This window comes from Bufo gargarizans, chromosome 6, assembly GCF_014858855.1.
Source record: "Bufo gargarizans isolate SCDJY-AF-19 chromosome 6, ASM1485885v1, whole genome shotgun sequence".
Classification (NCBI taxonomy): Eukaryota; Metazoa; Chordata; class Amphibia; order Anura; family Bufonidae; genus Bufo; species Bufo gargarizans.
The window spans coordinates 26113905-26131550 of NC_058085.1; the positions used below are offsets into that span (position 1 = coordinate 26113905).

Below are 17646 nucleotides of genomic sequence, written 5' to 3' on the forward strand. Positions count from 1 at the left end.
CTATTCCTTGCCATATTGGCCCTTAACTTGTAGGCCGTAGCCTCTCACTCCCTGTACTGGTAATCCGTTCGCTCGGTCTGAGGTAGTGATGGTGCCCTCAATTATACCTCTTCCGTCTCGAGGTTAGTTGTCTCTGCCATACCTGGCTTTTTTTTTTTTTTTGCGACTACTATCTTCCTGTTGTACTGGGGGTAGCTGCAATTGCGTTCTACAGCAAGGCCATCTTCATCCCTTCCTGCTGTTGTCCCTTCTTTAGGACTATTCTTCGGTCAATGATTATCCTTAAATCTTCCTCACAGGAATGGTAGAACTCCTTCCTCCGGTGGCACCATCAACATGGACTTTAGCCTGACTTGTCCTGGCATCTGTTGGCTACTGGACGGACCCCTTCGGTTCCTTCCGTCCGCTCTTCTGCTCCCCCACTCCGCGTGGCTACGGACGAAGTTGCTCGTGGGCCGATGGTTCAGCTTTGCCGGACTCTTCCACCCGTGCAACTGGTCTGCGCCCGATCATGTTGTTCTTTTTTTCCTTGCTTGCCTAGGCGGTTTCCAGCGGGCACGCTGGTTTTCGCTCTCGGTCGTGCTTCGTCCAGGATCTATTATCGGACTTGGAGATCTTACCTGCGGTTCTGTGGGAAGCTGGGCATTCCCCCACTCCGCCTTTCTCTCCCCACGGTTTGGTCCTTTCTCCAGTCCGGCCTGTGACTGTGACTCTGTTCCTTGAAGGGTCAAGTGTCGATGCTATCCATCCTCCTCTGGTGTCCCCTGGCCCCTCTCGGGCCTGTCAAGACTTTCATCCACGGGGTGGCTCATTGGTTCCTCTGTACCGTCCCCCGCTACCGCCCTGGGAACTATATACTGTGCTCTCGGCGCTCCAAGCTTCCACCTTCGAGCCGTTACAGAAGATCTCTCTACGCCTTCTGTCCTCTAGGTCCTGTTCCTTGTGGCCATCATGTCTCTCAGACATCTGAATTAGCGGCCTTTTTTTCTTGTTCCGAGCCTTTCTGTTCTTCCCCACGACAAGGCTGTTCTCCATCCCGTCCCTTCCTTTCTTCTGACGGTGGTATCTGCCTTTTTTCTCAACGAGGCCTTCGTCCTCCCCTCCCCTTCCCACCTCTGGGGATGGACACTGCGCTGCTTGGACGTTGTTTGGGCCTTGAAGATTTACTTGGAGATCACCGGCTCCTTTCGGCGCTCGGACTCTTTTTGTGGTAACGGAAGGTCCACGCATAGGGTTGCTGGCCTCCAAGGTGGCTTTCGCCCCTTTATCAATTGGCTGAAGTTACCGCACCAGGGGCAAGGTTCCGCCTTTCGGTGTCGCCGCTCATTCCATGAGAGCTGTCGGTGCCTCTTGGGCCCAGAGACATCGGGCTTCGGCCGAACATTTGTGCACGGCGGCCACTGGTCTTTCTTGCATGCCTTTACCAAGTTCTACAGGGTGCATACTCATGCACCGGCGGATGCTGCCTTGGGCCGCCTGGTTTTTGCAGGCGGCGGTTCCATGATGCCTACGGGTGCTTCGCCTTGGAGCTGTGGTCCCTCCCCTCTTGAACTGCTCTTGGACGTCCCAAGGTCTCCTGTTTCCCCCAAGGAAAATGAGCAAGAAAACAAGATTTTTGTATAATTTACCAGTAAAATCTTTCTCGCTCTTCCTTGTGGGACACAGCACCCACCCATTAATTTTTTTTTTCTACACAGTTACAGACTTGGTTTACCCCGTTGGCTGGTTGGTTCCACATTTCTGGTCATTGCCTTTTCTCACTACTGGGACACGCAACTGGCAGTCTCTCTCTCTCCAGGCTGAGGGTATAGCTGCTGGAGGAGGGGCTTAACAGTTTTCACTTAGTGTCACGCCTCATAGGGATCTGAGCTATACCAAAGGTCTCCTGTGTCGCCCAAGGAAGAGCGAGAAAGAGATTTTACTGGTAAGTTATACAAAAATCTTATTTAAGTTTTACACAATAAGTATTTTTGAAACTCAAATAATTATGTTTTAGTGTGTCCATGTTCTGAGAGCTATAGTTTTTTTTTATTGTTTGAGGGATTTTCTTATGTAGGGGCTCATTTTTTGCGGGATGAGGTGACTGTTTTATTGATATAATTTTGTGGGACATAAGCCTTTTTGATTGTTTGTTTGGTATTGCACTTTTTGTGATGTAAGGTGACAAAAATTGCTTTTTTTTTCCCCACAGTTTTTACTCATTTATCTTTATGATGTTTATCGGACAGGGTGGATCATGTGATATATTTATAGAGCCGGTCATTACGGATGCGGTGATACCAATATGTGTGTTTTTTCTTTTTCTTTTGTTTTTTACTTAAACTTTTTTTTATTAAAAACATTTTTTTTTTACTTTTATTTATTTCTGACTTTCACTTTTGGGGTCTGATCCCCTCTGCAATGCATTACAATACATCTGTATTGTAATGCATTGCCTGTAGCTGGATTTCACAGAGTTATACACTAAAAGGTTGCCTAGGAGACGGGCCTGAGGCTGGATCTCCTGGGCACCCGTAGAAGGCAAGTCCTGATGCCGTGCAAGACATCGGGCTGCCTTCTCACACATCGGGTCCTCATCACAGCAGTGCGGGGACTCGATGTGCTCCCTCACCGAAAACAAACCCCTTCTAAGTCGTGGTCAGCATGGACCGTGGCATAGAAGGGGTTAATCCGCCAGCATTACCTTTTGCTATCAGGGACTGCCGAACCTCTGCAGTGATCGGGCGCGCACCGCTCAGGTGCCTGCCATATCATCATGACATACTATTACGTCAAAATGCGAGAAGTCGCTGACTTCCATGACGTAATAGCACGTCACATGTCGGGAAGGGGTTAAATTACAAAAACCACACTTGCCATTTTGCTTGTACTGTTAAATAATCTGTGTGTACCAAATCCCTGACTTTTCATTTATAGACCTCCATAATAAAATGTCTGAGAAATGGAAGAGCGCAAAACGAAAGACCCATGCCTCGTCCTCCCAGAGTCAGAATGTATGTAGTACCAGCATTATCAGTACCTGCAAGTATCTCCTGTCTGGCAGTTTTTCTCCACGGTGCTGGAAATCAAAAGCAATGCCCTATGCAAGATCGGCCAGATTACAATAAGCCATGGGAGTGACAGAGGTGTCTGCCAGCTACCACAACAAGAGATTCCTTCTTCTCCCAGTCTCCTCTGTGACAGGCAGCCGGCATCCACGTGCAGTACCGTGTCCAAGTCATCATCAGTTACTGCTTCTGCTCAGACTATGCCTCCTCCTATTCTGTCCAACCATCAGCCATCGATAATGGAATGTGAGGCCAAGAAACAACTCTGCTTGCACAAGTTGCTGGTGGTGCAGTCTCTGTGGTACCACTTTCTGGATTCTGTTGCCTTTAGGGGGCTAATGGCATGTGCTCAGCCTCACTAGAAGTTATATACAGTAGCTGGCGTTAAAAACAAAACAAAAAAATAAAACATCCCTGCTTTGTACTCTCAAGTGGCGGTGAATGTAGGCCACTCCTTGCAATTCTAGCTGTGCAGCAAGGTGCACACAATGGACACCTGGAGCAACGGTTACGGACTGGAACAGTTCATGCCTTTCACATCCCATTAGATCAATGTTTTTTGCAGAGAGGCAGCACTGTAGCAAGAAGACCAGGTCCTATTGACACCTCCATGTTTGTTCCAACACCAGGCACTTATCGGCCTCCTCCATGGATATCCTCCTGTCCCAAACAGAAGCAGCGCAGAACATCGCTCCCACTCCCCCTTCTTCCTATCATGTGAAGCGTTGTCATGCCGTTTTAGAGCTGATCTCCCTGGGTGATAATAGCCACATAGCCAAATACTTTTTAAAGTGCATCAAGCAGCAAACAACCTCGCTGGCTGTCTCCTCACCTAACTCCAACTGGGAAAGGTGGTCAGAGACAATTGCAGGAACATTGTGGCTGCTTTGAGTTTTGGAGAAATAACACCTGCTCCCTGAATGATGCATGCGATAAGTCTAGTCGTGCAGCGTTTGTTACAAACAAGTACAGTGGCTTTTGGAAGGTACTAATGATGGTCATATAATATAATCAGTTCTCACCTCTCCTGTCCTTTTACTATAAACTGTAATAGCAGGGTGTTCTAGTGGTGATAGATAATCAGTCATCACCTTTCCTGCGTTCTCTCCTGTCCCTTATACTATAGACAGTGATAAGCAGCGTGTTCTAGTGGTGATAGATAATCAGTTCTCACCTCTCCTGTGTTCTCCCCTGTCCCTTATACTAGGTACAGTATCTTCATGCCTGCAGTCATCCCAAAACTTCTAGATAGAACAGGAAGACAGCATTAAAGGGTTTGTTCAGGAATAAGTAACTTTTCACACGTGTCCGCAGCCTCTACTATGGAAAGAGTCATACGTACCTGCTACCCTCAGCTCTGGTTATGTGTGCCAGCTCCTGTGTGTCCATCTTCCAGTAAATGTTGTTTGCTTCCTCGCCGGCACAGGCATGGTCACCTGCTTTACTGCAGCCAATGACTGGCTTTAGAGGTGATGTGTCTCTTGTGGACATGTTACCCCTGAATCCAGTCATTGGCTGCAGCAGAGCAGATGATTATGTCCATTCCGAGGAGGTAAACAAGCCATCGACTCAAAGAACTTTGGCTTACCGGCTTCACAGTCCTGGGGCGGCCAGCAAGGGCAACAGGTGCACAAACAATGTAATGTTATATACACAATGTAATGTTAGGGATGGAATATAAGGGCTACTCTCCCTGCATTGTAAACTGGTTGGAATAATGAAGCAATCAGATTGGATTTATACAGGAGACCTGCAGATATTTGGGTCAGATAACTCCTGCTGTCCGGTCATTTTTGGTTGTCTTTTCAGGTCGTATAAAGCCTTTCACACGACTTCTCCAACCGTCTGATGACTTCTACAATATTTCTTTCACAGCTTGTGAATCCGGGTGAAGATCTGAACAATATTACTCCTACAGAGACCTATGTGAGGGGTGATGAGCAGAGTACAGAGGACATTCCTACAGATAACCGCCCAGGTGAGTAGTGACCACTAAGTAAAGCAGAGAGGTGTCTAAGATTCTGCTTCTACAAATAGAATAAAAAATATATATTTTCTGCAGTGTGGGAATAATGATATTACAATTATTATTATCATTGATGAGTATATATGAGAGTATAAAGGAACAAACATAAATCTCACATACGGAGAGACTTGTACACAATAACAATGACTAATAATTACTAATAATAATAAAGTTACTCCCAAGACCATTTGGTAACTAAACCACATATTCCTATCCCTCTACAGTACAGTGTAGTTACTATACAGAGGTCTTCTCATGTCTCTCCAGTCCCGGTCTTTGCTCTGGACCCTCCAGGATTTTTTTCTCTTTCTCCATTCTTTAGATAATTGACAACTACCTTTGATGCTAATGTCCCGTTGTCCAGATAGACAGTACTCGCTCACACTGGCTTTGAGAGGACAAGTATAGGCACTAATTACCAGGAAGTTGCTGAGAACAGGATACCAATACAATATATGACTTACATTATTTTCCTAAAAATTCTTAAAAATCTGTATTTCTTACACGTGCATTAAAAAATTCACCTACACGCCTTGACATGCTATCAATGGGGTTATTAACCCCTTAGTGACCACCCATATGCCTTTTTAATGCAGTCACTAAGGGGCCTTAGGATGGGCCGCCGCTTTTTACAGCGCCCAGTCTAAGCGCTGCACTGGTCCCCCATGCATCGGGGAGTGGGGGCCCGGCTCTAACAGCCCAGACTGGCAGGAGTGCTGATCTGGGCTGTTTAACACTTTACATGCCATGGGCTGTGGTGCCTGCGGCATGTAAAGTGCTGACAGAGGGAGCGGACTCCCTCTTTCTCTCATCGGTACCCTGTAAATGCCGATGTGTGTGAAGGCTGGCTGGGGTCTCATGTAGGCCCGAGACCAGGCTTAAGTAATTTCCTCTCTGGTGCAGCCTGCTGGTCAATGTGAGAATAGCACTGACATTAAAATGCAACGCACTATAGGGATAATGCATTGCATTTTAAAATCAATAAAAAGCTGTCTGTTATAGTCCCCTTGTGGGACTATTAAGTGGTAAAAAAAAAAAAGTAAAAAATAACTCATTTATTCATTAAAACAGAATTGCTAATTTATTCTTAGTTGCCACCGAAAAAACGTAATAACAAGTGATGGATCTTGGGAAGTGGCAATTCAAAAATATTTTTTGCAAAAAAGTTGTAAAAAGTAAAAAAAAAAATATATGCATTTGGTATCACTGTAATTGTACTGACCCAGAGAATAAAGATGATATGTTATTTATACTGAAAAATGAATGCCAGAAAATGTATAATGTAAAAACGCAGTGGCAGTATTGCTGTTTTTCCTATCTCACTCACAGAGTAATAAAATTTGATCAAAAAGTTATGTGTACCCCAAAAATGGCGCTATTAAAAACTATAACTTGTCCCGCAAAAACGAAGCCCTCATAAAGGTATATAGACGGGAAAATAAAAGAGCTATAGCTCTTGGAACGCGATGATGAAAAAGGAAGAAAAACGCTTGGTCAGTAAGGCCCAAAACAGGCTGGTCACTAAGGGGTTAAAGTAGTTGGCTCATCTGAGACAATGGGGTCATATCACTAGGGTGATGGGACCCCCCACATATATTGAGAACAGAGCGGGCCAAAGTGGTGGCTGGAGAACTCTGATCTGGCTATCACCAAGCACTCTCCCCATAAAAGTAAATTGGAGCGCACTGCGCATGATCGGCCACTAGGGATCGACCGATATAGATTTTTTTAGGGCCGATACCGATAATTTGTGAACTTTCAGGCCGATAATTTATACCGATATTCTGTGAATTTTCATTAAAAAAAATAATAATAATTACTACACAAATCTGCTGAAAATGAATGTTTATTGTTAACGTGTAGGTTTTTATTTTTGTAAATCTTTCTTTTTCATTTATACTTAATATTTTGGTGTATTTTATTTATTTTTGTTTGTTTTTTTCCTTGGGGCTTGGGGGGGGGGGGGTGCACTGCGCCACCAATTAAGATAAATCTCTCATGAATTCATATGCAGGAGGCGGGAGCTGGCTGCAGAATCACATAGCCGGCCCATGACCTCCATGAGCGTTAGCTGCGATCCGCGGCACCTGAGGGGTTAACTACCGCAAATCGCAGCTACCGCTCATAGAGGTCGGGAGCCAGCTATGTGATTCTGCAGCCAGCTCCCGCCTCCTGTATATGAATGAATGAGACAGTTATCTTCATTGGTGGCGCAGTGGCCATAGACCCGCCCCTCCTCTTGTCCCCTGTCCTCTTATTGGTGGCAGCGGCAGCAGCGGCACAGGGGGAGGGAGACACTGCTTCCTTCTCCCCTGTGCTGCTGAGGGAACACGGAGAGCGCTGACAGCAGCGCTATCTGTGTTCCCCATACGTTATCAGAATATCGGCAAAATAGATGCCGATACCGATAACAGTCAAAATCCTCAATATCGGCCGATAATATTGGTAAAACCGATAATCGGTCGATACCTACCGGCCACCATTCCCATTCACTTCTATGCGCCTGACGGAAATAGCTGAGCCAGTGCTGCACATGCACAGTGCACCCTCCTCCACTTTCGGGGCTCCGTTTAGGAGATAGGTGCAGTTACCAGAGGTGGGACCCGCACCTACAAGACAATAGGGGCATATCCAAGCGAATTGCCCCCATTGTCTCAGATGAGACAACTCCTTTAATATAAATGCATGAAAAAAGGAAGCTGTTATGGTGTGGGCCATGCAGTTTGTTTACTTGACAGTGACAGGACTGAGATTAGAAGAGACCTCGGTATGCACAGTGTCCTAGCTGCAGTGATGATGTTCGGGTCACAGGATTATTCTTTGGCGCTATATGTAGTTTGTGTAATCGGGAAAGGCTGTAGGATAAGGCTACATTCACACAACAGTGAAAAATGGCACACAGCAGTTTTTAGAATGAATTGAAGTCAATGGCGCTATTCACATGGCCATTTTTTTTATTTTTCCCCTCCCCTATGACAGCACCACTGAGAGATGGCTCCGCCTCCATAGACAGGAAACCTGTAGCATAAAAATGGTGGAGCCACTCTCCCACCTCAGTGAGGTTTCCTGTCCCTGGAGCAGGAGACTTGTAGCTTTTTTCTAGGGACCCTTGACCAGGAAATCCTAGGAAAGCCTAGAGGGTCATGCGGGCTTACCAGCACAGGAGACTGGTTGCCGGGTCCTTCTCTCTTAGAAGATCGGGGGATGGTCCGGGACATTTCTCGATCTTCAGGGCTATTTGCACGGGTCCCTCAGAGGAGTGAGACCCCGTGGGGGCCGCAGTACAGATGGTGGCGGCTGCTGGGGGAACATGCCAGAGGGCAGTGTTCCAGGGCGCGCACGTGGAGGCTGCAGACTGACCCAGGAGCAGTGGAACACGCCAGAAACCGGAAGTTGCAGGGAATGACATCACTGGTGACCGGAAATAAAAGCTGCAGAGGAAGATCGGCTACTGGCGAGGACCTAAAACAACGATGGATTCTGGCACAATCAGCTCCCAGGGAACATGTGGAACTCTCTAAGGAGAGGTGCTGTTCCCTGCTTCAGCTTAAATTTGTGACCTCTATGCCCCTAGGAGTAACATGGAAGAGGACAAGAGGTCGGAAGAATTGGAGACAGAAAGGCAGACGCCGGTATATAAGCTTCTGAGGGGGTAAGGTACAATTGCTGGAATTAGAGAATACTGATTTGTGGTTATGTATATGCCGTTTTTTTCCTTAGATGGCGCCTAAGAAAGTCATGGTGAAAAGGAAAAACAAAGAATGTGCCTTATGTAGATGCCCATTGTAGTTTTTCCTATCCTAAAAAGTTGTGCCAGCAGTGTATCGAGAGGACGCTGGGGGAAATCCCCAAATTTTATGAAGGATATTGGGGCCTTGATTAGGTCGGAGGTTAAAGATTCCCTTAAAACTTTTAAGAAGTCTAAAAAATCAGAGGAACGGGTGGATTCAGAGGTGGAATCTTCAGGTGATAGTGAAGATGATAAGGATGAAAGGTCCAAGGAACTATTAGGGCTACTCTAGAGCTAGAGGACGTTAAGGAAGACAGATCAGTTGCGGATGCAGTCTTTAAAGGGACTCTGTCACCAGTTTCTAACCCCCCCTTTTAAAACTATTGTTCTCTCCATGGTGCCCTTGTCATTACAAAGCTGTTGTTATAAGATAAATCCGCCGTCTAGTTTTGATAAAAATCGCTTTTATCTAACCTGTCAATCTTCTGGATAAGGTGCCCAGGGCGTTTCTGAAGGTCTGAATCTGCCGCTCTCCGCCGCCGCCGTTGGTGCCCAGCTCCTCCCATGATCCTTTCAGCACCACCTGGATGTAATGAAATCCGCCTCCGGCTCTCCTCAGTGCCCCCTCCTCCTATTCAAAGATCGCGCGCATGCGCACTTCGCTCAACGAGGCAGAATCTAAAAGTCCGCACGGGCGCATCAGGCACAGGCCTGTGCGCACGCGCGGGATCTTTGAAAAGGAGGAGGGGGCACTGAGGAGAGCCGGAGGCGGATTTCATTACATCCAGGTGGCGCTGAAAGGATCATAGGAGGAGCTGGGCACCAACGGCGGCGGCGGAGAGCGGCAGATTCAGACCTTCAGAAACGCCCTGGGCACCTTATCCAGAAGATTGACAGGTTAGATAAAAGCGATTTTTATCAAAACTAGACGGCGGATTTATCTTATAACAACAGCTTTGTAATGACAAGGGCACCATGGAGAGAACAATAGTTTTAAAAGGGGGGGTTAGAAACTGGTGACAGAGTCCCTTTAAAGGATTACGTGAGAAGAAAAGAAGATGTTTTTCCTTACATAAAGCATAACAGCCCTAATAGAAAAGGAGTGGAAAAAAATAGATAGGAAGACCTTTTATAACCAAAAATTTTAAGAGGAAATATCCCTTTGAGGAGGAAGCCTCTACATCATGGGATAAAGCATCTAAATTGGACGTAGCAATATCTAAAATTTTAAGAAGGTCTTGCCTACCTTTCGAGGATATGGGTTCCTTAAAGGACCCATTAGATTAAAATATAGACTCCTGTCTTAAGAATACATGGGAGGCATCTACCGCTTCCTTCAGACCTAACATAGCAGCAACAGTTACTGCCAGATCTTTGGCCATTTGGCTTGACAGGCTAGAGGGGCAGATAAGTTATAAATGCCCTAGGGATCAGATTCTGACCTCTTTGCCGACTTTACAGAAGGTGGCGGATTTTTTATCTGACGCTTCGGTGGAGGCGGTCAGATTGTCAGCCAGATCTGCTTCTATTTCAAACTCTGCCCGTAGAGCGTTATGGCTTAAGAACTGGAGGGGAGGAGACATGACTTCTAAACAGTGTCTATGCAGTATTCCCCGCCAGGGACAGTTCCTGTTTGGTCCAGAACTAGATGCCCTTTTAGAAAAGGCAGCAGACAGGAAAAAGAAATTACCACAGGAATCCTCATTCTCACAGTTTAGGACTTATAGGCGTCCCTTTCATAATTCCTCTAGATTTCAGGGAAAAAAAGCAGTCAGGGGAGAGAAATCAGTTTCCCAGGGCCAGAGGATCAGGGAGTAAGGGCTTCATGTTCGGGAGCGCCTCCTCTCAGAAAGATAAACTGTCCAAAAAATGATGCCAGGCTGTAGGTAGGAGGAAGGCTAAAATTCTTTCTCTCTGCCTGGGAAGAGATTGCAGGAAGCTGGGTCAGAAATATTATGGCAGACGGCTTAAAATTACAGTTTAGAGGACATTATCCACAAAGGTTTGTGGTCACAAGAGTCCCCAAACTTGTCAGCAGAAGTGGATCTACTAATGGACAAAAAAGTGTTCATACTGGTACCAAAAGCGGAGTGGGGGAAGGGCTTTTACTCAACGCTTTTCTTAGTAAAAAAAAAAAAAACGGACGGCTCTTTCAGGACAATTATAAATTTAAGACAACTGAACAATTCAAAATGGAGACCATAAAGTCTGCAATTCACCTAGTTTTTCCAGGGCGTTTCATGGCAGTATTGGATTTGAAGGATGCGTACCTGCATATCCCGATGCATCCTTCTTTCCAGAAATTCGTACGAGTAGCTGTGGTAGGGAAAGAAAGGAGCAGACACCTCCAGTTTCAGGCTATGCCCTTTGGGCTGTCAAGTGCACCAAGAACTTTTACCAAAGTGCTGACGGAAGTAGCCTCAATTATTCACAGGGAGAACATCCTCTTCCTGCCCTATCTAGACGATTTCCTGATAATCGCGAATTCCCGGGAGAAGTGTGAGAATTCTATTCAGCGGGTGATTCAGATTCTGGAAGGTCTAGGATGGATAATAAATTTAAAGAAATCCAGATTAGAACCCAGCACGAGCCAGATATTTTTAGTTTTACAACTGGACTTCTTGCAACAGAGGACTTTTCTTCCTCTAGAATATGCAGAAAGTGTGGAACGAAGTTCTAAAAGCTCAGGAGAATCCGCGTATGTCTGTCCAGAAGGCTATGTCTCTACTGGGATTAATGACAGCTTGTATTCCAGCAGTGCAATGGGTGCAATTTCATTCAAGACAGCTTCAAGGAGAAATCTTGGAAATAACAAGATGGGAAGGGATGACCTTGGACTCCCAGATGATGCTCTGCAGGAGGACTCTTATCTTCCTCAACTGGTGGTCGAAGGTAAAGAACTTAAACCAGGGTATCCCATGGAATTACCCAGACCCTGTGGCAATCACGACCGTTGCCAGCCCTTGGGGGTGGGAGGCACATTTTCAGGGTCAGTTGAGGCAGGGAAATTGGTCCTTGCTTCAGAGAGATTTCTACTCCAACAGGAAGGAACTAAGAGCAGTATTGTTAGCTTTAAGAGCAGCCCTTCCAGAGATACAACACAAGCATGTCAGAATCATGACAGACAACAAAACAGTGGTGTCATACCTAAATCGCCAGGGAGGTACCAGATCCCGATCTTTGATGAGGGAGATAGAATTAATATTCTCAGAAATACAGGTTCAGATAATACACACATCTGCTTTACATATAAAAGGGAAAGAAAATATTCAGGCTGACTTTTTTTTAAGTTGTCATTGGTTAAGACAGGGAGAATGGTCCCTGAACCCCTTAGTGTTTGCAAAGATTGTGGAGTTATGGGGAACCCCAGAAATAGATCTTTTCGCCACTAGGGAGAACAGGCAGGTGGAGAGGTTTTGCACACTCAGCCCTCACGAATCCCGTTTGGGGTGGATGCCTTTCTCCTAAAATGGAAGTTTCGTCTGAGGTATGCCTTTCCCCCGCTTCAGCTTCTTCCCAGAGTTCTCAGGAAAATAAGAGAGGAGAAATCAGATATGATAGTTATTGCCCCATTTTGGTCAAAGAGGGCATGGTTCTCTCTTCTCAGGTCCATGTCAGTGTTGGAACCTTGGTTCTTCCCGAGATTCCGAATCTGCTGGAGCAGGGCCCAGTAGTGCACCCGGAGGTGGAGTCCTTAGATCTTACTGCATGGAGATTGAAAGGGCGCATTTAGTCGATGAAGGTTTTTCTGAAGCTCTAATTTCTACCCTACTTAAAAGCAGGAAAAAAGTGACTAACACTATTTATGCTAGAATTTGGAAAAAATCCCTTTCATTTGCGGGCCTAGAAACCAATGTTTGGCCAGAAAAAAATTTCTACTAGGCAGGTGTTAGAATTTTTGCAGCGAGGGCTATCTTTAGGTTTAGCTAAAAGCACACTGAAGGTTCAGGTTTCGGCCCTCTCGGGATTAAGCGGTAGAAGCTTAGCTATGGATCCCTGGATAGTCCGGTTTTTCATAGCAGTGGATATGGTTGCTCCAGTTAAGGGACCTAGATTTCCCCCCTGGGATTTGAACTTGGTGTTGAAAGCATTAACTAGTCATTCATTTGAGCCTATGGGGAATAGTTCTATCAAAATGCTTACACTGAAATTAGTTATCTTGGTAGCTCTCACTTCAGCACAGAGAATTTGTGAGATCCAGGCCCTGTCTATTAATCCCCCGTTTATGACAATACGTGAGGAAAGAGTAGTGATGAGGCCAGACCCTAATTTTATTCCTAAAGTCCCTTCCAAAACAAACAGATTACAGGAGATAGTTCTCCCAGTTTTCTTTCCATAACCAAAGAATGAAGATAAGAAAATATAAGATAAGAAAATAAGAAAAGATAAGAAAAATGGCATCTTCTGGACTTAAGAAGATGTCTGATCCAGTACCTAGAAATAACCAAGGACTGGAGAAAGTCTTCATCATTATTTGTCTTGTTCGCAGGGGCTAGGAAAGGTAATGCTGCCTCAAAGAGTACCATTGCTAGGTGGATTAGTGAGCTAATTTCCTTAGCATACTCTTTTTCTGGTTCTTCTCCTCCGCTTTCCTTGAAAGCTCACTCTACTAGGGCGGTGTCTACCTCCTGGGCAGAAAGGGCCAGTGTGTCAATTGACCAGATCTGCAGGGCTGCCACTTGGGCCTCTCCCTCTACCTTCTATAGGCACTATAGGCTTCAGCTCGACTCTATCTCTGACCTCCTCTTTGGCAGAAAGGTGTTAGAAGCTGTTACCCACCCTTGATTTCTATGTAATCGCTCTCAGTGGTGCTGTCATGGGGGAGGGGGAAAATGATGATTACACTTACCGATAATCAGATTTTCCTGACCCCACGACAGCATCTGTCTAATTCCCTCCCTAAGGTGGTGGTACTGTGTGGAATTCACGTGGCGAGATGCAAAAAAAAAAAGTAAGCTGTATTAACTTAAAGGGGAGTCCCTCTCATGCTCTGTAAATTCACTGAGGTGGGAGAGTGGCTCCACCTTTTTTATGCTACAGGTTTCCTGTCCATGGAGGCGGAGCCATCTCTCAGTGGTGCTGTAATGGGGTCAGGAAAATCTGATTACCGGTAAGTGTAATCATCATTTTTCCATAATTTATCCACATTTTTCCTATAAAGGGTCCCTGCAGTGAATTGTCACATCTGTGCTGCAATAGCGTGTGTGTGTGTGTGTGTGTGAGGCAGTGAGGTGGCAAAAGGTAGAAGGCGGGCACCACCGAACAGGCCAGCCACTGTTCCACGGAGCACCTACTTGCCTAAATCTCCCTTGCTAAGAGGTAGGTGTTCAGCAGTATGGCGCTTTTTTGAGGAAAGTACGGACGACAAAAGAATAGTAGTTTGCAACCTGTGCCACACCAAAATGAGCCGGGGCGTGAACACTAGCAACCTCACTAGCAAGATCCGCCACATGTCATCAAAGCACCCTAATAGGTGGGCCGAACGCCTGGGTCCACAATCTGTGTCTGCGGGTCACACCACTGCCTCCTCTTCCCCTGTGTTACGTCCTGGCCAATCCCCTGTCAAAGACGCAGGCCCAGATGCCTCCTGCCCTGCACCTGGACCTTTGCAAGCACCATTGGCGACCACATCCACAAATGTCATTATCCCAGGCATTTGAACGCAAGCGCAAATACCCAGCCACCCACCCACAGGCCATAGCACTAAATGTGCAGCTTTCCAAATTACTGGCCCTGGAAATGTTGCCATTTAGGCTTGTGGACACTGAGGCCTTCCGTAGCCTGATGTCGGCGGCCGTCACTCGTTACGCAGTCCCCAGCCGCCACTATTTTTCCATGCCAGCCTTGCACCAAAATGTGTCCCTTAACATCACACATGCCCTGACCAACGCAGTTACTGGGAAGGTCCACTTAACACTTAACCATGGACACATGGACAAGTGCTTTCGGCCAGGGACGCTACATTTCCCTGACTGCACACTGGGTGAATGTTGTGGAGGCCGGGAGCCACTCTTACCCTGGGATGGCACAGGTACTACCGATGCCAAGGATTGCGGGCCCCAATTCCATCAGGGTTTCCGCCACCACCTAAGTTAGTGGTTCCAACCCCTACTTCTCATCCTCCGCCTCCTCCTCCACTTCCACCTCCGAATTATCCGCGTGCAGCACCAGTCAGCCATCAGTCGGTAGCAGGAAGCAGTGTAGCACTGCAGTGGGGAAGCGGCAACAGGCCGTGCTGAAGCTGATCTGCCTAGGTGACAAACAGCACACCGTCGCAGAGCTGTGGCAGGATATAAGAGACCAGACTAAACTATGGCTGTCGCCACTCAACCTAGAACCAGGCATGGTTGTGTCTGATAATGGCCATAACTTGGTGGCGGCTTTGGAGCTGGACAACCTTAGACACATCCCATGCCTTACCCACATATTCAACCCTGTTGTTCAGCGGTTTCTAAAAACATACCCCAATTTGCCTGAGCTTCTGGTGAAGGTGCGCCTCGGGTGTGCACATTTCCGCAAGTGACCGAAAGCTTCAGTCGGTTTGTCAACGGTGCAGCAGCGCTTGAAATTGCCAGCTCACCAGCTGTTGTGCGACGTGAGCACGTGCTGGAACTCCACGTTCCACATGTTGGCCAGGCTTTGTGAGCAGCAGAGGGCAGTTGTGGAATACTAGTTGCAACATGGTCATCGCCTTTCCAGTCAGCTTCGCTATTCACAAGCGAGGAGTGGGCATGGATGTCTGACCTCTGTGAGGTTTTATGCAACTTTGAGGAATCAACACAGATGGTGAGCGCCGATAACGCTATTATCAGCGTAACCATCCCACTTCTGTGTCTTCTCAAATGCTCGCTGCTCACAATTAAGGACGACGCTTTGCTTGTGGACGAGGTGGAAAAGAGGGAAGACATTACACAAGTTGATGATATCCAGACCACCCTCAGTTCGTCTTCTCAGCGCGAATTGGAGGCTGAAGAGGAGGAGGAGGAGCAGGAGACGGTTGCTTCTGCTACAGAGGGTAGTACCCATGGAAGTTTAATTTCATCTGTTCAGCGTGGGTGGGCAGAAGAAGAAGATGAGGAGATTGAGAGTGATCCTCCTGATGAAGACAGCGAAGTCTCGTCTGTTGGTACTCTGGTACACATGGCTGACTTCATGTTAGGCTGCATTTCACGCGACCCGTGCGTTATACGCATTTTAAACAACATACATTACTGGTTGTTCACCCTTCTCGACCCCCGCTACAAAGAGAACTTCTCATCTCTCATTCCTCTGGTGGAGTGGACAAACAAAATGGTGCAATACCAGAAGATTCTTGTTGAAAAATTGCTCCACAATTTTCAACCTGACAACGCTGGCGGCAGAGTCCGTACTTCCTTGGCCAACCGAGGAGAGGAGACAAGGGGAACACACAGCAGTTCCAACAGTGGCAGGGCAACACTCTCCAAAGCCTGGGACAGTTTCATGACACCTCGCCAGCACCCTCACCCTGATGTGTGGCCTACTTCCACAAGGAGAGAAAAATTTTGCAAGATGGTGAAGGAGTACATAGCAGACCGTGTCAGCATTCTCAATGATCCCTCTGTGCCTTACAACTACTAGGTGTCCAAGCTGGGCACTTGGCACGAACTGGCGCTCTACGCTTTGGAGGTGCTGGCCTGCCCTGCCGCCAGCATTTTGTCTGAGCGTGTATTTAGTTCTGTTGGTGGCATTATAACCGATAAGCGTATCCGCCTGTCAACTGAAAATGCTGACAGGTTGACTTATATGTAAATGAAGGCCTGGATTGACCATGACTTCTCGACTCCACCAGAGGAATGCTGATGAAATTAAAGGCACTTTACATGTGTTGTTTTTAATATACAAACCAGATTCCAAAAAAGTTGGGACACTAAACAAATTGTGAATAAAAAACTGAATGCAATGATGTGGAGATGGCAAATGTCAATATTTTATTTGTAATTGAACATAGATGACAGATCAAACGTTTAATCCGAGTAAATGTATCATTTTAAAGGAAAAATACGTTGATTCAAATTTTCACGGTGTCAACAAATCCCCAAAAAGTTGGGACAAGTAGCAATAAGAGGCTGGAAAAAGTAAATTTGAGCATAACGAAGAGCTGGAAGACCAATTAACACTAATTAGGTCAATTGGCAACATGATTGGGTATAAAAAGAGCTTCTCAGAGTGGCAGTGTCTCTCAGAAGCCAAGATGGGTAGAGGATCACCAATTCCCACAATGTTGTGCAGAAAGATATCAGAATATCAGAAAGGTGTTACCCAGCGAAAAATTGCAAAGACTTTGCATCTATCATCATCAACTGTGCATAATATCATCCGAAGATTCAGAGAATCTGGAACAATCTCTGTGCGTAAGGGTCAAGGCCGTAAAACCATACTGGATGCCCGTGGATGCCTGTGATCTCCGGGCCCTTAAACGACACTGCACCACAAACAGGAATGCTACTGTAAAGGAAATCACAGAATGGGCTCAGGAATACTTCCAGAAACCATTGTCAGTGAACACAATCCACCGTGCCATCCGAAACTCTACAGTGCAAAGAAGAAGCCATTTCTAAGCAAGATCCACAAACTCAGGCGTTTTCACTGGGCCAGGGATCATTTAAAATGGAGTGTGGCAAAATGGAAGACTGTTCTGTGGTCAGACGAGTCACGATTCAAAGTTCTTTTTGGAAATCTGGGACGCCATGTCATCCGGACCAAAGAGGACAAGGACAACCCAAGTTGTTATCAACGCTCAGTTCAGAAGCCTGCATCTCTGATGGTATGGGGTTGCATGAGTGCGTGTGGCATGGGCAGCTTGCATGTCTGGAAAGGCACCA

At 46.4% G+C, this 17646-nt stretch overlaps 1 protein-coding gene across 1 annotated transcript in view; it reads left to right on the top strand.

Annotated features, from left to right (window-relative positions):
- The window catches only part of LOC122940414 (zinc finger protein 260-like), a 492103-nt gene that overhangs the window by 22126 nt on the left and 452331 nt on the right, over positions 1-17646 (top strand). The window contains exon 3 of the mRNA XM_044297085.1: positions 4923-5025. Within this exon, the coding sequence (XP_044153020.1) occupies positions 4923-5025 (103 nt within the window). The remainder of the gene's footprint in view (positions 1-4922; positions 5026-17646) is intronic.